Raw genomic sequence first — 23,060 nt, 5'->3', positions numbered from 1 at the left:
TTACAATAATTATATATAAATGGTTTAGTCAGTGTTTGCCCATTGTAAAATCTTTTAAATCCCTGATTTACATTCTGACATTTATTACATGGTGACATTTTTACTGTTGGCAGGTGATATAGCTGCTGCATGCTTTTTTGGCAGTTGGAAACAGCTGTAAACAGCTATTTCCCACAATGCAACAAGATTCACAGACAGGAAACTGCCAGGAGTACTACGGTCCTCAGAGTTTCTTGTGGGAGGGGTTTCACCACAATATCAGTCATACAGCACCCCCTGATGGTCTGTTTGTGAAAAGGAATAGATTTCTCATGTAAAGGGGGGGTATCAGCTACTGATGGGATAAAGTTCAATTCTTGGTCAGGTTTCTCTTTAAGCTGCAAATCACAGTGGCCAAAAGTCTAGTTGTTACTGTATTTTTCAATTTTTTTTCTGGTCAATCACAAGTGCCAATGTTTGTTGTCAATGGCTTCCTGACTGGTCTTCACGCATGCACACTCACTCTTTAGGATAATATTAGTGCAGGGGAAGACAAACATCCCCAGTTTAAATGTTAATTTGGTAGAGTAATGGTCTGTTGACTAAAAAAAATATTCAAACCAGGCTACAACCTATTTCTAAAGAGAGGACAGCCAAGGACATTTGCTGAGGTCGGTGGTAGCCCACAGACATTTCAGTTAATGTCTGATCCCAGCAATTTTGTCAGGGTCATATGATGATCTTCTGCCTAGAATTGCCCTTAGAAATGAAAGGTAGTTAGATACATGACCTAGCTGCTGTGAGGCATGATTCAACCTGCAGACATTGGCATATCTAGCAAGGTTCAGCTCATCTGAATGCTTCTCTTCCTCTGAATAGAGAGGGGACAGGTGATAAGTAGACAACAGATGCTGCTGGTGATAGTTAGTTAACAGTAGTGGTAAGAACAATTCTGTTGAGCCATTTCTCACAAATAAAGACCATTTGGAGGATATTTTATGCATCCTAGTTTCATGTAAATCCGAGTATAATCCAGACAGACATTGAATCCTTCGTAACAGTGATCACCAAATAAACTGATTACCTGTCATCTAAAAAAATGTAATACTCAATGTAGCTTTAAGTACAGCTCTTATTTAAAGAGGAGCTGTTAGGTATAGGGTCTCAGAGAAAATAAACACATATATCAGTAGCTAAAGATTGGCTGTACTTACATTACATATGCATTTCACTGTCCACGTTTGGATTTCACAGAATTTGTATATAGTATATGCAGAGAATGATGCTCCTGACAGCTCATGGCAGGTTCCATGTTTGTGAAGCCAAATGTGTCATGTCCTGCCTGCTTCTGATCACAGAACAGCTCATACTGAATAACACTAGTTTGCAGTGAATATTAATGAGCCATGTGGCTAGGAACAATAGCGGACTCCTGCAGTGTACGCTGCCCCGAGATTTATCTGTGCTGTGGCTGGACTGAGTTTTAGAAGCTGCTGAAACTTGATCCCGTCTTCTCCTTAGCAGCCGAGGGGAGGGCCCCAGAATGCTTTGCAGTATGTTATGCGGCTTGCGTCCTGCTTAGGTCTAAGCTGTGCTGATAAGCACACATCAAAGGTAAGAGAGATCTTTATCTTCAGTAATGTCTTTTTGGCTTCCTTCTAAACTGTTTAACACAGGAGACTAGAGGTTTAAATTAGCTTCTGCAGCCTGACAGTTACTCTTTAAGAACCATAGAGGTGTTCATCTTGGCCTCCTAAAAAATGTTGATTTCTTGGTTGTTATGCCATCATCTGGTGGTGTTATTACTTATTGGCTCAAGTGTGAAGATCAGTTCCGTCGTTCCTCTAAATCTCCTGACCTGTATGATCCAGGGGAAAGAAGAACCCAGAAAATAATGAAACAATAAACTATGCCCCCTAGTGGACTGGATGTGAGCTTTGCTTACAATAATCATTAGAACTCTATATATACTAATAAGTGTTTGTATAGATCTTCAGTGAAAGTGGAGTCTATTACCTTGCCACACAGTGCAGGCATATTTCTAATGGATTTCAGAATGCTATGGCAGCACTGTGGTGTACTCCGTAGTGGACAGGAGATACACAGGAGGGCTGGGAAACATACAGGAGGCCGAGGGTTAGGCAACATGGGGGGGGGGGTATTAGGGTTAGGCACCACCAGGGGGGTTAGGTATCGGTAGTGGAGGGTTCTGTGCGAGAGTAGGGTTAGGTTTAGCTATAGTAAACTATTGGTAGCAATTATTTTACTAATGAAAGTGAACACTTTAAATAGTAGAGTATCTGTAAATTTACTGTCCGATATTCTACTATCGGCACTGCTCCTGCGCCCGATTTTCCATGGTGCCCAGAATTCACGTACTCGTCCAGAGATGGATTTTGTGGCTTTCATGGTACGTGTGGCAGTGGAAAGAAGATAATGTCCCTGGCACAGAGCTGGGCTACACAGATAAACATTTCTTCTTAGTTTCTTTGTTTCTTAAACAGTAGAGTAGATGGGTAATGGAGGCTGCTTCACTCATTGTCTAAATGATGTAAAAGAGGAACAGCATGACTGCTTTGTTCCGCGCACGGCACTTGTGCTGTTAGGAATAAACTAAACATTGCTTTTCCACCTCGTGGATGCCTAATATTTATTAAAGGCGGAATAGCGGGCGCGAGGAGTATTTATCTTGATAATGTTCTCAGCTGTAAAATGCCTCATTGCATGGAAACAAAGTAGAGAACTAAAGCGCTTATGGAAATGAGAGGCTGCAAAAAAATAGAAGAAAAAAAATCATTGCATTAATGTGGCTGAATGTTCTCCTCGTTAAGAGAAACAGACAAACAGAAACATAGCGAGTGTTACAAGGTTGGAAAAAATGGCACACAGATGCGGTGACAATCGCGGGTGTCACAACTTGACACACATATGTCATTGCAAAGCAGGATCATCCACCAGGCAGCCTAGGCAGGTGCTTAGGGCCTAGTGGGTGTCAAGGGGCCCACCTGCCACCTTCTCGTACCTCTCTACACTTCAGCTTACCAAAAGGACCACAAGTGGGCCCCAAATCTTAATCCATCTCTATGTCATCGGTAGAGATGGTCAATGACAAGCCAATGGGTCCGGCGTGCGTGCAAATTGAATGCAAATTGTACTCAGCTTGGAATTGGACAAGACTGAAGCCTAGCACACACCTTCAATTTTGATTGGCTAATGGCTGACCAAATGCACCACTTCCACGTAGTATGAGAGCTTATCTACATAATCTTGTTCACAGTATCCAAAACATATTGGCCCTCATGCTGCATGGAGGTGATACAATTGGTCAGTGATTGGCCAATCAAAATTGAAGGTGTGTAGCAGGCTTAATTTAGCAGGAAGTGCATCTTATTTGCTCAAATTCATACTGCGTACATTGCATTGAATTGGCATGCAAGCTGGAATAATTAGCATGTCATTGACTTTCCGAATGATCAGCTGACCGCATTCTGTCCCGAAGCTAGAGGTCCCAGAAGGCTGAATGTCTTTGTATTATTATTTTTTTTTTATTTAGAAGCAATAGGCTCACTATACACCAGCGGTTCTGGATGTGTGCCTGGCTTTAACCTATTAGCAGATTCAATAGTATTATCTCATTTGAGATAAATCCACTGCCTTTGACCTCAGCCGGCAGAACTCTTTGTGCTTTAAATTCTTGTATCTCTCTCTACTAGCAGAAAATATAGACACTGAATGCATTAGTCCTCTGTTATTGTCTCGCACTGCCCTCTATTGACAAGTGGCCATAAATACACATTACAGCAGTACTAATTAGAAGCAGCAAAATGTAACAAATAAGGAATAAAACAAGGTGCTAAATTGGCCAGGAGCACTTCCAAGTCTCTAGATACATTGGCTGCTAAAGGGTTATGGGGCATAAAGCTATAGTTTGCACATTTCGGAGTGATGCAGCATGGGAAACCACACTTGCTCATTTAAAGCTGATTTATTGCCAATACCTTGGCCTTTATTCAATTCCTCTTTTCTCCTGCACTTTCTCCTGAGGGATAATTTTTCATCTTCTCTTTAAAATAACTTTTCAGCACTTTGCAATGGAAAAATAACTTTAAAATAATTTTGAGTATTTTCTTGCTTTCTGGCTGCTTAAAAAGGCATTTTATTCAGGTGTGGAAAAAAAAATATTAAATTGGAGAAAAATTAGGAGAAAAACTTAACTGAATAGGGGTCCTTCTGTTTTAAAGTACATGAAAACTGAGAGGGATGTGGCGCCTACCATATTTATTTCATTTTAAACAATACCAGTTGCCTGGTAGTCCTGCTGATCTCTTTGGCTGCAGCGTGTCAGAATCAAACACCTGAAACAAGCATGTGGCTAATGCAGTCAGACTTTAGTCAGGGCACCTGATCGGTATGCTTGTTCAGGGTTTATGACCAAAAGTATTAGAGACAGAGGCTTAGCTTGACAGCCAGTCACCTCCCTTGTTTAAAAAGAAAATTCCTGTCACAAATAAATATATATCAGTCTCCATATCCCTCCAAGCTCAGGTGTGCTTCTAGAAGGCAAATTATATTTGAAGTCCCAACAGACAGGCTCTTTATTAGGTTGAATGAGCAGTCTGTCAAAGAGTAACCTCTAGTGGCAGAAGAGGGTAAAACATTTTCACATAACACTTCCAGTGCTAGTAGGCCCAGGTGTTTGAAGATGCCCAACTTTATTTATAAAGTTACTGAGGTTAATGAGTGCAAACAAACCTAAGCAAAAGTTGTACAATATGCAAAGCAAACAACCAGGTTCCAAGTGCCAAAAGAAACAAGGATTTTGATTGGTTGCTTGTGGCAACTGTGCCACCTTCGGTTGCTTGCTTTCTCATAGTTGCAGCGCAGAGGTGGGATGTGTAAATCACACTGCAAGTACAGCTATTGCAACATCCAAGCCCACCAGGCTGTTTTTGTCAACTCTTTCTCACAGCGTACTTTTTGTTCAAAACAAATCATTAAAGTTCGCCACAACATTTTTGCAGAGTTACAGCAGTAGACAAATAACATCGCTTAAGCATAATAAACAGTGAAGAAGTTTCAAAATCTCAAACCATCCATAATAAACAAATCAAAGAAACTTTGCAACAGAAATGACTGCCGGTTGGCCGTCAGTTGGGATAAAATGTTATGTAGCCATTGTGCTCCTTTTAGTGCAGTATTCCGTTCTGTTTAGCTGCTTTGAAATACAAGTCTTCTGACGCTCGTTTTGGAGAAATAATGACTGTTGGAGTTTGGGAGGAATGCTACGAGTTGGATGGCGTATCAGCACTAAACGCGCTCTAGCCATCAACTCTTTAACTTTTTTTTTTGATGTTTCAGGGAGATTTACACAAGCTGCAGAGTGCAGCATTATAAACTAAGGGAAGAAAGTTTTTTAAAGATCTAAAGTTAATGATGTATAGAGGATGAGTGCCCAGAGCTGCAGGCAGCTAATAGACGGAAGAAATTTGTGAGAATGTACTGTTCCTGCGGTGATTTAATGATTGTCCCATATGTCTGTTATGGAGCACACAGGCACAATTACACATTCCACAGCTGGCTAAATTGTGAAGATTAAGCTGGGGCTTTTAATCCAGGACATTCTCTTAAAAGATTCAACAGATTTTTTTTTACTCGGGGCGACTTAGTATATTGTTTCACAGGAATCTGCATTCTTTTGCTAGGGAGCCGATGACAGGTTTCAGTCGATTTTATGCCTTATTTTTAAACTCTTATAGATTTACAAACATGATAGACCATATCATTGTTTTTATTTGATTTGACAGTGTATGGTATATAATTGCTTCTTCTAAAATTGGAAGGTATTTGCACGTTCTCAGCTGGGTGTGAGCAAAAAGGAACTCCCATGATGCAGCAGTGAGTGAATATACAAATCACTTATGTCCCTGAAAAGACAAACACATCCAGAACCGCTGGTGTGCATTGTGTCTATAGCCTATTAATATTACTGAGCCATACTCCAAACCTCACAACTTTTTGAGATGAGAAAGAGGGACACTTAAGCCACACCCCTTCCACACCCCTGATCACGCCCCATCACACCCCTAGTCACGCATACCATAAATATTTCATAAGAAAATTATGTTGTTTTTTTAACTCAAACCACTCTGGTCCTTTCTATCCTGGTTCATTTTCCTTCATGTTAACATTTTAAAACTAGTAATATATCAATTTAAAGGATGTGAATAATGTTTAGAGTCAATTAAACACATTTTTAGTAGATAAATAAATATATTTACCTGGAAAGAGGGACACATGAGGAGGAAAGAGGGACAGAGGGACATGGCTCCCAAAGAGGGACTGTCCATCTGAAAGAGGGACACTTGGGAGTTATGATACTCATCCAAATTACAGACTTAAAGTGAGTATGAAGTGAAAAAAAAAAAATAAAGGTAGATAGTCACCACAGTAGAAGGAAGCCCCTAGATGCTCCAGGAACGTCCCCCATCCTCACTGAGCCCTCCGTTTCTTGCTGGGACCCTCTTCTTTGCAGCCATGCTTCCCAGTGTGTACGACTGCAGGCTGCCCTGTGCAGGAGCAAAGTATGACCTGTGCAGGGTGACCGCATGGAGCGGAGCACAGCCGCAAGCACCATAAATGGCATTATTGTTGAATATTTTCTAATGGTGCCAGTGCAGGAATAGAGGGGAATAATCAGGAAAGCCTCTGGACTATCTAGGAAGATAAGTACCGTATCTTTGGGGTTTTTTTTGTTTTGGGTTTTTTTTTTAATCTCACTTAAGGTACCCTTTAACTGTGTATTTTATTCTATAGTTCTCACATAGAGCCATGTCCTGCCCTTATGACAGCCAACCTAGCCTGACACAGCAGCTGTATGCAGGTTGGGTTAGCATGGCTCCATAAAATGAATAGGCTATATTCACACAATACATCTGCAGGTCTGGATGTGTGTCTGGCTTAACAGGGACATAAAAGAATGGTTTGCAAATTCATTAAGTGAGTAGAAGTGATGCATCATGGGATAACTGTCTTGCAAAGGGATAACTGTCTTACAAAGGAGACTCCACTTGCTATTTTCCAAAAACAGCAAATTAGATATGTTATGTTCTGTTAAGTGCCTAACATTTGGCTTGAAGATATCGCACATGACATTTTTTATGAAGGAGTATAATTACTATATAAAATTTATATTGTTTGGTTGTCTTCCAGGCAAACAAGGGAACAAGAGACACCTCCTGACTTCTTCTATTTTTCTGACTATGAGCGACATAACGCTGAGATTGCTGCTTTTCACTTGGACAGGTAAGAGTTCCCTAAAAGAAATGTTTTCTTTAGCCATAGCAATGCTTAGGAGAACTCATGGAGAAGCATGTGATCAGTTCTGATCAGCTGATAGATTTGTAAGGCTCTGATTCGCTGGTCATGATCATGTGTAAACCAGGAAGTCATCACAGCAAATCAGAACCTTACAAATCTATCAGCTGATCAAACTGATCACATGCTTTTCCATGAGTTCTCCTAAGCAATGTCATCCCTAGTTATCTTATGTTACCGCATATGGATACTTTTACTAATGATACAGCATATTTTGTCATTTGAAATAATAGTTTGATTATTTTGATGACAGTCTAGTCCGTTTACATGTGGCCTTCTTTCCACTGATTGCTCAAGCGGGAAATCCTTTCCTTATGCTATTGTGGTCTCTGAAGCAGTATATCTCTTGGTCATCATCCTCTATCACCTTCTATAGAATAGTACACGATGCTTGGCTGTTAGCCAAACAGCATACAGTGGAGGAAATAATTATTTGACCCCTCACTGATTTTGTAAGTTTGTCCAATGACAAAGAAATGAAAAGTCTCAGAACAGTATCATTTCAATGGTAGGTTTATTTTAACAGTGGCAGATAGCACATCAAAAGGAAACTCGAAAAAATAACCTTAAATAAAAGATCGCAACTGATTTGCATTTCATTGAGTGAAATAAGTTTTTGAACCCTCTAACAATAAAAGACTTAATACTTAGTGGAAAAACCCTTGTTTGCAAGCACAGAGGTCAAACGTTTCTTGTAATTGATGACCAAGTTTGCACACATTTTAGGAGGAATGTTGGTTCACTCCTCTTTGCAGATCATCTCTAAATCCCTAAGGTTTCGAGGCTGTCTCTGTGCAACTCTGAGCTTGAGCTCCCTCCATAGGTTTTCTATTGGATTAAGGTCCGGAGACTGACTAGGCCACTCCATGACCTTAATGTGCTTCTTCTTGAGCCACTCCTTTGTTGCCTTTGCTGTATGTTTTGGGTCATTGTCGTGCTGGAACACCCATCCACGACCCATTTTCAGTTTCCTGGCAGAGGGAAGGAGGTTGTCGTTCAGGATTTCACGATACATGGCTCCGTCCATTTTCCCGTTAATGCAATTAAGTTGTCCAGTGCCCTTAGCAGAAAAACACCCCCAAAGCAAAATGTTTCCACCCCCATGCTTGACGGTGGGGACGGTGTTTTGGGGGTCATAGGCAGCATTTTTCTTCCTCCAAACACAGCGAGTTGAGTTAATGCCAAAGAGCTCTATTTTGGTCTCATCAGACCACAGCACCTTCTCCCAGTCACTCACAGAATCATTCAGGTGTTCATTGGCAAACTTCAGACGGGCCTGCACATGTGCCTTCTTGAGCAGGGGGACCTTGCGAGCTCTGCAGGATTTTAATCCATTGCGGTGTAATGTGTTTCCAATGGTTTTCTTGGTGACTGTGGTCCCTGCTAATTTGAGGTCATTCACTAACTTCTCCTGTGTAGTTCTAGGATGCTTTTTCACCTTTCTCAGAACCATTGACACCCCACGAGGTGAGATCTTACGTGGAGCCCCAGAGCGAGGTCGATTGATGGTCATTTTGTGATCCTTCCATTTTCGAACAATCGCACCAACAGTTGTCACCTTCTCTCCCAGCTTCTTGCTAATGGTTTTGTAGCCCATTCCAGCCTTGTGCAGGTCTACAATTTTGTCTCTGACATCCTTGGACAGCTCTTTGGTCTTTCCCATGTTGGAGAGTTTGGAGTCTGCTTGATTGATTGATTCTGTGGACAGGTGTCTTTTATACAGGTGACTAGTTAAGACAGGTGTCCTTAATGAGGGTGACTAATTGAGTAGAAGTGTCTAACCACTCTGTGGGAGCCAGAACTCTTAATGGTTGGTAGGGGTTCAAAAACTTATTTCACTCAATGAAATGCAAATCAGTTGCCATCTTTTATTTAAGGTTATTTTTTCGATTTCCCTTTTGATGTGCTATCTGCCACTGTTAAAATAAACCTACCATTGAAATGATACTGTTCTGAGACTTTTCATTTCTTTGTCATTGGACAAACTTACAAAATCAGTGAGGGGTCAAATAATTATTTCCTCCACGTTATATCTACAACTATTGCTTCTTAACTGGCAACCAAAATCATCTGCAACAATTATTTTTAGCTGCAGCTAAGTGAGAGCAATAAGGCTGCTTTTACACGTGGAGTGATCCCATAGCAGATGCACTTGCAAAGGATCACCGCACAAATTGCATATGACCCTGCAGCATAGTGCGCCGACAGAGTCATATGCATAGGCCCGCCTCCCGCTCAGTGACATACTCCCTGCTGGACAGGAAGTACATCACCGGGATTCCCATCAGTCCACACATGTGCTCCGCTGTTTACAGTTACTGCATCGCCATATACTTGCATTACTTGCTCCATAATCAGTGCGGTAGGCACGGATCATGCAGTAACATACTATCGGCTTTATGACGCAATTACGGCGATTTGAATACTTCCATCGCACTTTAACACATCACAATACCGGTAAGTAAGAAAGTCTCACTCTCCATAGACTTTCATTAGCTTAGCGGAATCTTGGTATAAAATTACTTACCGCAATGCCATAGTGTAAAGGGGGCCTTACTGTGTGAATATTCATTGCTCGGCAAAGGTATTAGAAACCAAGATTGTTCTGTCTGCCCTCTTTGCCTGCCAAGAGCAGCAGCTATTGCGAGTGGCAGTGTTGTTTTATGCATTATGCCTGAGGAAAGGCTGCTAGCATCTTACCCAGGGCGCCACACGGCAATCAAGTCACTGCAGAACTTTTTAGCTCAGACATATTGCTGCTAATAACCTTCTAAACAAAAAGTGTTCACATTAGCTTCCTGTGCTTAACTCTGACCCATAAATATGTCTGGCATTATCTAGAATGCTTGGGGACTATATATAGAGAGAGAAACAGTGAAAAACGGCTTTATATTTTGCCTCTTTTTGTCACAAATTGTAAAGCCTTTCACAGAGAAACAAGGTAATGACAACAATTAGGGATAGTGATATATGAGGAAGTGTAGGTGATGTATAGGTTGTATATTTATAGATTGTTTGGTGTTTCAGGCCCCTGGCACAGTCACAGGAAATTTTATTGCACAACAGCGCAATGTTAATATTGGCAATTAAGTAAAATTTTAAATCTCCCTTTCTACTGAAAAGCTTCTTGCAGAAGTCTAATCTTAAAGGACACCTGAAGCAAGAATGTTACGGAGACTGCCACATTTATTTCCTTTTCAGCAATACCAGTTGCCTGGCTATGTGGTTAATCCTTTGCCTCTAATACTTTTAGCGATAGACTTTGAACAAGCATGCAGCAGATCAGGGGCTTGATTCACAAAGCGGTGCTAACTGTTAGCACGCTTGTGAAAATCCCCTCTTCATGCCTAAACTGAGTTTAGGCATGTAAAAATGAACTCGCGCGCAAAGTATTGCAGTTGGCTGATGGTGTAATGGTTAAGGGCTCTGCCTCTGACACAGGAGACCAGGGTTCGAATCTCGGCTCTGCCTGTTCAGTAAGCCAGCACTAATTCAGTAGGAGACCTTTGGCAAGTCTCCCTTACACTGCTACTGCCAATAGAGCGTGCCCTAGTGGCTGCTGCTCTGCTCTGGCGCTTTGAGTCCGCAAGGAGAAAAGCGCAATATAAATGTTATTTGTCTTGTCTTGTCTTATTGCGAGCAAAACTTTGCTCGCGCACAGCTCGGTGCGTGCGAAACGTCGCATCACGGTACGACAAAAATGGCGCACCGGATGCGCCTATAAGGTCACATGAAGTGCGACCTAAACGTCGCATAGTGCGACGTTAAGGTCGCACCCCATGCCACCTTAGAGGCGCATCTGGTGCGCCGTTTTCGTTCCACCGCGATGAAAAGTTTCAATACTTTACAATATACAATTTGCACGTGAGTTCATTTTAAAAACAGTGCTAACCTAGTTAGCACCCTACTTTACACGCTCAGAGTCTTTAGGCGTGCTAACTAGGTTAGCACTGCTTTGTGAATCAAGCCCCAGGTGTTTCTACATTATTGTCAGATCTGACAAGATTATCTGCATGCTTGTTCTTGGTATTATTCAGATACTACTGCAGCCAAATAGATGAGCAGGGCAGCCAGGCAACTGGTATTGTTTAAAAGGAAATAAATATGGTAGTCTCTATATACTTCTCACTTCATTTGTGTTTTCTCTGCAGTATAAATCCTCTCCCTGATGCCTAACTATAACCATCTAACAATAGGCTAAAATTCCTAAAGGACATTTACTCCTCCTGATGTATGCCTAAGCCCAACTGATACTCATCTTTTGTCATATTGATTGTATGTCCATCCAACTTCACCTCCATTGCCCAGCTCACTGATCCACCATTACAATTTTCTTGGTCACCCAACTGTCAGACTAGTTTGAGAATCAACACAAGAATTTCAGATGACCACTGTAAAGTGGAGACCTGGTCCAAATCAGTGACATTCAGTCCACCTTAATCCACCTTTGTATTAACTGCTGCTTAAAGGGAACCTGATGCAAGTAAAATTATTTAAAATAAACACATGAGGTAGCTGCAGATGAATAGTACATACTAACCTCACCGTCAGTTTCTCTCAGAAGCTCACCATTTTCTTCTTACTTAGATCATGATGTGTGTATGTGTATTTATATATATATATATGTCGTACAGAAAGTAACAGCCATTTTTGACAACTAATCAATAAAAGAAACATTATCTTTATTTTGTTCTCTGGTGTGTACACACCTCTTGACTTTTTTTGGTCCGTTGGGGATGGGAAACCGATCCCCTAGGGCGACATCGCTGGCTGGCCTATACAGATGCATATCAGCTATGTAGTTGACAACGTACTCTGTTGCTATGCGGGGGGGAAGGGTTGAAGGAGGGATGATGCATAATGTCATGTGACAGGTGGGGGAGCGGTGCAGACAATGTGATCCACCGGGCAGATTGCTTGGGGGTCAGCGGCTGCTGTACACACACCTGACTATCGGCTGAGGTGGTCGCCTTAATCAGGTGTGTATACCGGCCTTTAACCACTTGAGGACCACAGTCTTTCTACCCCTTAAGGACCGGCCACTTTTTTTCCATTCAGACCACTGCAGCTTTCACGGTTTATTGCTCGCTCATACAACCTACCACCTAAATGAATTTTGGCTCCTTTTCTTGTCACTAATAAAGCTTTCTTTTGGTGCTATTTGATTGCTCCTGCGATTTTTACTTTTTATTATATTCATCAAAAAAGACATGAATTTTGGCAAAAAAATGATTTTTTTAACTTTCTGTGCTGACAATTTTCAAATAAAGTAAAATTTCTGTATACATGCAGCGCGAAAAATGTGGACAAACATGTTTTTGATTAAAAAAAAAACATTCAGTGTATATTTATTGGTTTGGGTAAAAGTTATAGCGTTTACAAACTATGGTGCAAAAAGTGAATTTTGCCATTTTCAAGCATCTATGACTTTTCTGACCCCCTGTCATGTTTCATGAGGGGCTAGAATTCCAGGATAGTATAAATACCCCCCAAATGACCCCATTTTGGAAAGAAGACATCCCAAAGTATTCACTGAGAGGCATAGTGAGTTCATAGAAGATATTATTTTTTGTCACAAGTAAGCGGAAAATGACACTTTGTGACAAAAAAAAAGAAAAAAAAAAAGAATCCATTTCTTCTAACTTGCGACAAAAAAAAATGAAATCTGCCACGGACTCACCATGCCCCTCTCTGAATACCTTGAAGTGTCTACTTTCCAAAATGGGGTCATTTGTGGGGTGTGTTTACTGTCCTCGCATTTTGGGGGGTGCTAATTTGTAAGCACCCCTGTAAAGCCTAAAGGTGCTCATTGGACTTTTGGGCCCCTTAGCGCAGTTAGGCTGCAGAAAAGTGCCACACATGTGGTATTGCTGTACTCAAGAGAAGTAGTAGAATGTGTTTTGGGGTGTATTTTTACACATACCCATGCTGGGTGGGAGAAATATCTCTGTAAATGACAATTTTTTCATTTTTTTTACACACAATTGTCCATTTACAGAGTTATTTCTCCCACCCAGCATGGGTATGTGTAAAAATACACCCCAAAACACATTGTACTACTTCTCCCGAGTACGGCGATACCACATGTGTGGCACTTTTTTGCACCCTAACTGCGCTAAAGGGCCCAAAGTCCAATGAGTACCTTTAGGATTTCACAAGTCATTTTGCGGAATTTGATTTCCAGACTACTCCTCACGGTTTAGGGCCCCTAAAATGCCAGGGCAGTATAGGAACCCCACAAATGACCCCATTCTAGAAAGAAGACACCCCAAGGTATTCCGTTAGGAGTATGGTGAGTTCATAGAAGATTTTATTTTTTGTCAAAAGTTAGCGGAAAATTGATTTTTATTGTTTTTTTCACAAAGTGTCATTTTCCACTAACTTGTGACAAAAAATAAAATCTTCTATGAACTCACCATACTCCTAACGGAATACCTTGAGGTGTCTTCTTTCTAAAATGGGGTCATTTGTGGGGTTCCTATACTGCCCTGGCATTTTAGGGGCCCTAAACCGTGAGGAGTAGTCTGGAAATCAAATTCCGCAAAATGACCTGTGAAATCCTAAAGGTACTCATTGGACTTTGGGCCCTTTAGCGCAGTTAGGGTGCAAAAAAGTGCCACACATGTGGTATCGCCGTACTCGGGAGAAGTAGTACAATGTGTTTTGGGGTGTATTTTTACACATACCCATGCTGGGTGGGAGAAATAACTCTGTAAATGGACAATTGTGTGTAAAAAAATCAAAAGATTGTCATTTACAGAGGTATTTCTCCCACCCAGCATGGGTATGTGTAAAAATACACCCCAAAACACATTGTACTACTTCTCCCGAGTATGGCAATACCACATGTGTGGCACTTTTTTGCACCCTAACTGCGCTAAAGGGCCCAAAGTCCAATGAGTACCTTTAGGATTTCACAGGTCATTTTGCGAAATTTGATTTCCAGACTACTCCTCACGGTTTAGGGCCCCTAAAATGCCAGTTCAGTATAGGAACCCCACAAATGACCCCATTTTAGAAAGAAGACACCCCAAGGTATTCCGTTAGGAGTATGGTGAGTTCATAGAAGATTTTATTTTTTGTCACAAGTTAGTGGAAAATGACACTTTGTGAAAAAAACAATAAAAATCAATTTTCCGCTAACTTTTGACAAAAAATAAAATCTTCTATGAACTCACCATACTCCTAACGGAATACCTTTGGGTGTCTTCTTTCTAGAATGGGGTCATTTGTGGGGTTACTATACTGCCCTGGCATTTTAGGGGCCCTAAACCGTGAGGAGTAGTCTTGAAACCAAATGTCGCAAAATGACCTGTGAAATCCTAAAGGTACTCATTGGACTTTGGGCCCCTTAGCGTACTTAGGGTGTAAAAAAGTGCCACACATGTGGTACCGCCGTACTCAGGAGAAGTAGTATAATGTGTTTTGGGGTGTATTTTTACACATACCCATGCTAAGTGGGAGAAATATCTCTGTAAATGACAATTGTTTGATTTGTTTTACACACAATTGACCATTTACATAGAAATTTCTCCCACCCAGCATGGGTATGTGTAAAAATACACCCCAAAACACATTATACTACTTTTCCTGAGTACGGCGGTACCACATGTGTGACACTTTTTTGCAGCCTAGGTGCGCTAAGGGGCCCAACGTCCTATTCACGGGTCATTTTGAGGCATTTGTTTTCTAGACTACTCCTCGCGGTTTAGGGCCCCTAAAATGCCAGGGCAATATAGGAACCCCACAAGTGACCCCATTTTAGAAAGAAGACACCCCAAGGTATTCCGTTAGGTGTATGGCGAGTTCATAGAAGATTTTATTTTTTGTCACAAGTTAGTGAAAAATGACACTTTGTGAAAAAAACCCAATAAAAATCAATTTCCGCTAACTTTTGACAAAAAATAAAATCTTCTATGAACTCGTCATACACCTAACAGAATACCTTGGGGTGTCTTTTTTTCTAAAATGGGGTCACTTGTGGGGTTCCTATACCGCCCTGGCATTTTACGGGCCCAAAACCGTGAGTAGTCTGGAAACCAAATGTCTCAAAATGACTGTTCAGGGGTATAAGCATCTGCAAATTTTGATGACAGGTGGTCTATGAGGGGGCGAATTTTGTGGAACCGGTCATAAGCAGGGTGGCCTTTTAGATGACAGGTTGTATTGGGCCTGATCTGATGGATAGGAGTGCTAGGGGGGTGACAGGAGGTGATTGATGGGTGTCTCAGGGGGTGGTTAGAGGGGAAAATAGATGCAATCAATGCACTGGGGAGGTGATCGGAAGGGGTTCTGAGGGGGATCTGAGGGTTTGGCCGAGTGATCAGGAGCCCACACGGGGCAAATTAGGGCCTGATCTGATGGGTAGGTGTGCTAGGGGGTGACAGGAGGTGATTGATGGGTGTCTCAAGGTGTGATTAGAGGGGGGAATAGATGCAAGCAATGCACTGGCGAGGTGATCAGGGCTGGGGTCTGAGGGCATTCTGAGGGTGTGGGCGGGTGATTGAGTGCCCTAGGGGCAGATAGGGGTCTAATCTGATAGGTAGCAGTGACAGGGGGTGATTGATGGGTAATTAGTGGGTGTTTAGGGTAGAGAACAGATGTGAACACTGCACTTGGGAGGTGATCGGACGTCGGATCTGCGGGCGATCTATTGGTGTGGGTGGGTAATCAGATTGCCCGCAAGGGGCAGGTTAGGGGCTGATTGATGGGTGGCAGTGACAGCGGGTGATTGATGGGTGGCAGTGACAGGGGGTGATTGATGGGTGATTGATAGGTGATTGACAGGTGATCAGTGGGTTATTACAGGGAAGGACAGATGTAAATAATGCCCTGGCGAATTGATAAGGGGGGGTCTGAGGGCAATCTGAGTGTGTAGGCGGGTGATTGGGTGCCCGCAAGGGCAAGGAGCAGATTAGGGTCTGATCTGATGGGTAACAGTGACAGGTGGTGATAGGGGGTGATTGATGGGTAATTAGTGGGTGTTTAGAGGAGAGAATAGATGGAAACACTGCGCTTGGGTGGTGATCTGATGTCGGATCTGCGGGCGATCTATTGGTGTGGGTGGGTGATCAGTTTGCCCGCAAGGGGCAGGTTAGGGGCTGATTGATGGGTGGCAGTGACAGGGGTGATTGATGGGTGGCAGTGACAGGGGGTGATTGATGGGTGATTGACAGGTGATTGACAGGTGATCAGTGGGTTATTACAGGGAAGGACAGATGTAAATAATGCCCTGGCGAATTGATAAGGGGGGGGGTCTGAGGGCAATCTGAGCGTGTAGGCGGGTGATTGGGTGCCCGCAAGGGGCAGATTAGGGTCTGATCTGATGGGTAACAGTGACAGGTGGTGATAGGGGGTGATTGATGGGTGATTGATGGGTAATTAGTGAGTGTTTAGAGGAGAGAATAGATGGAAACACTGCGCTTGGGTGGTGATCTGATGTCGGATCTGCGGGCGATCTATTGGTGTGGGTGGGTGATCAGTTTGCCCGCAAGGGGCAGGTTAGGGGCTGATTGTTGGGTGGCAGTGACAGGGGGTGATTGATGGGTGATAGGTGATTGGCAGGTGATTGACAGGTGATCAGTGGGTTATTACAGGGAAGGACAGATGTAATTAATGCACTGGTGAATTGATAAGGGGGGGTCTGAGGGCAATCTGAGCGTGTGGGCGGGTGATTGGGTGCCCGCAAGGGGCAGCTTAGGGTCTGATCTGATAGGTAACAGTGACAGGTGGTGATAGGGGGTGATTGATGGGTGATTGATGGGTAATTAGTGGGTGTTTAGAGAAGATAACAGATGTAAACAATACATTTGGGAGGTATTCTGACGGCGGGTTTGCGGGCGATCTAATGGTGTGGGTGGGCGATCAGATTGCCCGCAAGGGGCAGGTTAGGGGCTGATTGATGGGTGGCAGTGACAGGGGGTGACAGGGGGTGATTGATGGGTGATAGGTGATTGACAGGTGATTGACAGGTGATCAGTGGGTTATTACAGGGAAGAACAGATGTAATTAATGCACTGGCGAATTGATAAGGGGGGGTCAGAGGGCAATCTGAGCGTGTTGGCGGGTGATTGGGTGCCCGCAAGGGGCAGATTAGGGTCTGATCTGATAGGTAAAAGTGACAGGTGGTGATAGGGGGTGATTGATGGGTGATTGATGGGTAATTAGTGGGTGTTTAGAGGAGAGAATAGATGTAAACAATGGATTTGGGAGGTGATCTGATGTCGGATCTGCGGGCGATCTATTGGTGTGGGTGGGTGATCAGATTGCCCGCAAGGGGCAGGTTAGGGGCTGATTGTTGGGTGGCAGTGACAGGGGGTGATTGATGGGTGATTGATGGGTGATTGATGGGTGATTGACGGGTGATTGACAGGTTATCAGGGAAGATAGATGCATACAGTACACAGGGGGGGGGGGGGGGTCTGGGGAGAATCTGAGGGGTGGGGGGGTGATCAGGAGGGGGCAGGGGGCAGGGGGGGGATAAAAAAAAAATAGCGTTGACAGATAGTGACAGGGAGTGATTGATGGGTTATTAGGGGGGTGATTGGGTGCAAACAGGGGTCTGGGGGGTGGGCAGGGGGGGTCTGAGGGGTGCTGTGGGCGATCAGTGGGCGGGGGGGGGCAGATCAGTGTGTTTGGGTGCAGACTAGGGTGGCTGCAGCCTGCCCAGGTGGTCCCTCGGACACTGGGACCACCAGGGCAGGAGGCAGCCTGTATAATACACTTTGTATACATTACAAAGTGTATTATACACTTTGTAGCGGCGATCGCGGGGTTAACATCCCGCCGGCGCTTCCGTATGGCCGGCGGGATGTTACGGCGGGTGGGCGGAGCCAGTTGCCGGGGGAAGCGCGCGTCATCAATGACGCAATCGCTCCCCCGGCATGCCTAAAGGACGCGCCGCCTGAAGGCGTATTGCGGTCCTTTAGGCGTCCACTTTGCCGCCGCCCATGGGCTGTGGGCGGTCGGCAAGTGGTTAAACACACTGTATTTTCTGATTATTTCTCCACATAATCACCTCCTTTATTTAATGGACAACTGTAAGGAGAGGGATATGGAGGCTGCCATATGTATTTCCCTTTAGGTTATACCAGTTGCCTGGCTATCCTTCTGATCCTGTGCCTCTAATACGTTTAGCCATAGCCCCTGAGCAAGCATGCAGCATATCAGGTGTTTCTGACATTATTGTCAGATCTGACAAGATAAGCTGCATGCTTGTTTCTGGCGTTAGTCAAACACTACTGCAGCCAAATAGATCAGCAGGGCTGCCAGGCAACTGGTATTGTTTAAAAGGAAATAAATATGGCAGCCCCCAAATTCTTTTCACTACAGTTGCCCTTTAAGCATTTAACTTTTTACCAGTTTTTTAATCTCTTTGTTGTAGTAGCACTCCTAACCTATGAGTTGGAGGAGCTGAAGGACGGGGGGAGCTTATGTTACTGCTACTGAACAAACAGTTACCAGGAATCTGTAGCCATGCGACAAGTAGTGCAGGGAAAGAAGAGGTTAACATGACAGATGCAAGCCACATTATGCAGAAAGAATTACCTTGTATGGCAGATGAAAGCAAAGGGCTGCAACTTTCTGGATATATATATATATATATATATATATATATATATATATATATATATATATATGAATGCACATCTAAGTAACCCTTTTAAGTAAAAATATACGTGCACCTGAGAAAGACATTGATCCAGGAATCTGTAATTGCCATTAGAAGCCGAGATGGGCTTTTCCTGATAGAAGAGGCTTTATAAGGGATTTTTTTTCCTGTTTGGTTGAATTTGATCAAAGGACATGTGTTCTTTTATCCTGTGTGAGAATGTTTTATATATCAATAAATAAAGATGACTGTTTCACAGATTGGTTTCCCACAGATAACTTATGTGGGGGGAGTACATGACTTTAAAACCTAGCTTCACTTGGTGGCAGAGGTTGGTATTAACTGTTTATATGTTCCATGATTGGTTCACCTGACATCAATGCAGTCATTTTTAAACTGTGTATTTAGTAGCCCCTGCTTCAGAATTGCCATTAGACACAGACGCTCTGAGCTTCAGGTTGCAGCCTCTTCAGGGCGCTCTGTCTACACCCCACGCCCTTGCAGACTGAAAGCAGCAGCCCTTCTCACTGACTCTGCTGCATGCTCATGGCCGGATTTCAGACAAGGTCACAAAGGCCATGGCCTAGGGCATCAGGAAAGCAAGGGGCGGGGTGCGGGCAGCAGCATGGCAGTAGCAGTTAGCACGCTGAACAAATTTCCTGCCACACAGAGTTTGCATATAGCCGTGGGTGGCTACCAACAGCCGGATTTGGCCCTTGGGGAGTGAAGGGGCAGCAGATGGGCACTTACAGTGATCTCTGAGCTGCCTGTCACTCGCTGAATGTGCTTCTCGCCAAGGAGCTTACAATCTAATCCCTGCCATCATGTCATTAACTGTCCTCCGAGGAGCTCATAATGTAATCCCTGCCAACACTTCACTAACTGGCCTCAGAGGAGCCTACAATCTAATCCCTGCCATGTTGGAAGCAAAGTTTAGGAGGCCATCGGTCTGAGGGATGCTGGTGATAGTGGGCCTTGGGCAGTAAAAAGTGCAAATCCGGCCCTGTGCATGCTAGTATAGTGGTTAGCGCTCTTGCATTGTGGTTCAGTGAAGTTTGTTTGGGGCATGAAGTATGTGAGCTTTCCCTGTTTTTGCAAGAGAGTCCTACAGGCAGGGCTCGATTTACTATAAGGCACTGTAGGCACGTGCCTTAAGGCACCTGATGGTGGAATGGCGGCTCATACTTGTAACTACCTATGACGGGCAAGGGGAGGTAAGGGAGAAGTGACAGCTGGGCTAGCCAGCACACTTGCAGTGCGGTTCGGCGGGATATGTAGATTCATGGAGGGTGCCGTCTAGGATGACAGGGAATCTGTGCCTATAGGCTCCAGTGATGTAAATCTGGGCCTGCCTACAGGCACTATGGATTCATCCCAAAAACATACTAGCAGGTTGATATGCATTCTCCTATTTGTATTGTGGTAAGACTTTAATTATGATGGAGAGAGTGGATTGTGAGCTCCTCTGTGGGACAGTCAGTGACATAAATTATTCAGTGTATTCTATAATGTGCTGCAGAACATATAGTGATGTATAATATCAAAATCTATCTAGAATCAATTGAGTTGCAATCATTGTACTGCTTGACGTAGTACAAAGCTATTTGACCATCGATACCCAACTGCTCTTGCCTTGCCTTGCTCGCATAGATTCTTCAACATGGTTAATCAGACTATTAATCAGTAAACTGCCCCAAATCAGTTGGAAATAGCTGTTATTTATTACAATGCAACAAGGCTCACAGACAGCAAACTGTCAGGACCTAGGTCCTGACATCACACTGTGGGAGGGATGTAAACACAAACGGTAGCAGCGCACTGGTAGACAAGCGGCACGGGTGTACTCAGGGCCAGTCCTCAAGCCCCTATGTGGACAAATAGTACAAAAACTGGAGCACCCGGCGCTAAAGGTGGTAGTAACAATGTAATAAATTACAGTGAAATGAATCCTGGAAGAGGAACTCTTTTCAAACAACCGTGGACACCAACCACAAAGTTCTGTCCCAAGTGGGAATAAATGCCGGTTCCTTCGTAGATCTAATGAAACAGTACCTCACTGAAGTATGCTGACACTATACCCCAGGTATGGAAGACCCTCCTAGCCTCACTCCGGTCAATCGCGGGGCCTGAGGAAATCCCTCGGATGCAGCGCGGATCAATGCTCGCGTGAAGGTAATGAGAGCGTCTTCCTCTCCGTCCGTAGGATGTGACGTCCCCGCTGCGTTCCAGTAGCTGCTCAGGCTAGTGTCGGCTGTTTCCTGAGTACGGAGACACAGAGGGGACAACCCAATAGTGCAGACTGCGCCCACAGTTGGTTAGCTGCGCAAAAATGAATGCACTTACGGACAATTTCTTGGTTTATTGCATGTAACAATGTGTATCCCGATCCGGATTTCGGCCCTTACGCCTTCATCAGGGGATACATTATACACATTACAAAGAGCTTATATAGGTAAACATCATTGGTTAATTGCACAGGCCCTCCCCCCTCCATCCCGTATGGTTGCCGACACTACAGGAGGAAGGGGGGACACATACATCTTAAATACAAAATCAATACATAAAAGATACTAATTAATACATAAGAATTAAAAATCAGTTATAGAACCAGCTATATCCTGAAAATAAAATAATAATAAAAATATAGATGGAAGTATATATAAAATATAAAATAGTGAGCTTATTCATCTTTAATGAAACAGTTTAGATCTATATGAGCATTTAAACCCCCAGGTTTAAGTGTATCTAACTGATAAATCCACCGTGTTTCTAACTGTGACAGGATTTTTATAGTGTTGCCACCCCTCCAGTGCGGTTTAACACTATCAATGGCAAAACATTTTATGCCATCTGGAGATCTCCCATGGCACTGAGAAAAGTGTTCAGGGATACTATGTTTTTTGTCATCTGGATGTCGAATGTTATAAATATGTTCAGAGAATCGTTTCTTTGTGGTTCTGCCCGTACAGCCCACATATTGTAGACCGCACGGGCAAATGATCAAATATACCACCCATTTGGAAGTACAGGTAAGAAATGGATTGATTTTAAACTCCCTACCATTCACCCTAGAGGTGAAGGTTTTAGTAACTGTCCCCCCAAATTCACAAATCTTACAAAGATGTCTCTTCTTACACGGAAAAAATCCCTTTAAGTCAGGGAACATGGCAGGTCTCCTGGGGATAACACAGTTTTTAACCAGAGTGCTGGCCATATTTGGTGGTCTCCTATAGATAATCTGTGGTTTACTAGGGAGGTTGGGACCAATAATGGGATCTTTTTTCAAAATGCCCCAATTTTTGCTCAAAACATGTTTAACAGAATGATGGCTGCTGGAAAAGGTGGTGACAAAAGAGAAATCATTGTATGAGGTGCTAGTTGCTGTCTTTTTTTGCAACCGTACAGTGCGCCCTTCTTGTAATACTTTTAGTCTATCCCTACGTATCATCTCTAAATTATACCCTTTTGATAGAAACCGGTCCTCTATGATCTGGGACTGGTCCCAATAATCTTTCTCAAACGAACAATTTCTCATAATTCTGCAAAACTGTCCTCTGGGGGCATTATTAAGCCAGGGACGGTAATGACAACTATCATATCTAATATAGGAGTTTCGATCAGTTCCCTTAAAAAAACATTTCGTTTTCCATAACCCATCTACAAGGAAAATGTTTAGATCCAAAAAATCTGCGGACATTAAACTATAGGAGACCTCAAACTGCAAATTCCACTGATTGGTGTTGATGTGGGAGACAAACGAGAGTAGAGACTCCTCGCTTCCATCCCAAAAAAACAGACAATCGTCGATAAATCTTTTCCAAGATAACAAGGGCCCCCCCTTGAAGGTCCCTAGATGTTGCTCCTCCCATGCTGACATGTATAGATTTGCTACACTGGGAGCATGCTTGGCTCCCATAGCTACTCCCCGTTCTTGACTATAAAAACGTTGGTCGAACCAAAAATAGTTCTTAGTGAATGAAAATGTACACATCTTTTTCAAAAATTCTATCTGGGGAGCAAGTAAATTGCCCGTCCCCTCTAGATATGACACAAGTACTTCCAAAGATTTCTCCTGCGGTATACACGTATATAGAGA

At 43.3% G+C, this 23,060-nt stretch overlaps 1 protein-coding gene across 1 annotated transcript in view; it reads left to right on the top strand.

Moving 5' to 3' along the window:
• The window catches only part of FAM20C (FAM20C golgi associated secretory pathway kinase), a 297,806-nt gene that overhangs the window by 175,460 nt on the left and 99,286 nt on the right, over positions 1-23,060 (top strand). Inside the window, 1 exon segment of the mRNA XM_068244609.1 lies at positions 7,189-7,281. Coding sequence (XP_068100710.1) covers positions 7,189-7,281 — 93 coding nt within the window.

This window comes from Hyperolius riggenbachi, chromosome 7 (assembly GCF_040937935.1).
Source record: "Hyperolius riggenbachi isolate aHypRig1 chromosome 7, aHypRig1.pri, whole genome shotgun sequence".
Classification (NCBI taxonomy): Eukaryota; Metazoa; Chordata; class Amphibia; order Anura; family Hyperoliidae; genus Hyperolius; species Hyperolius riggenbachi.
This window is presented reverse-complemented; position numbering and strand designations above follow the sequence as displayed.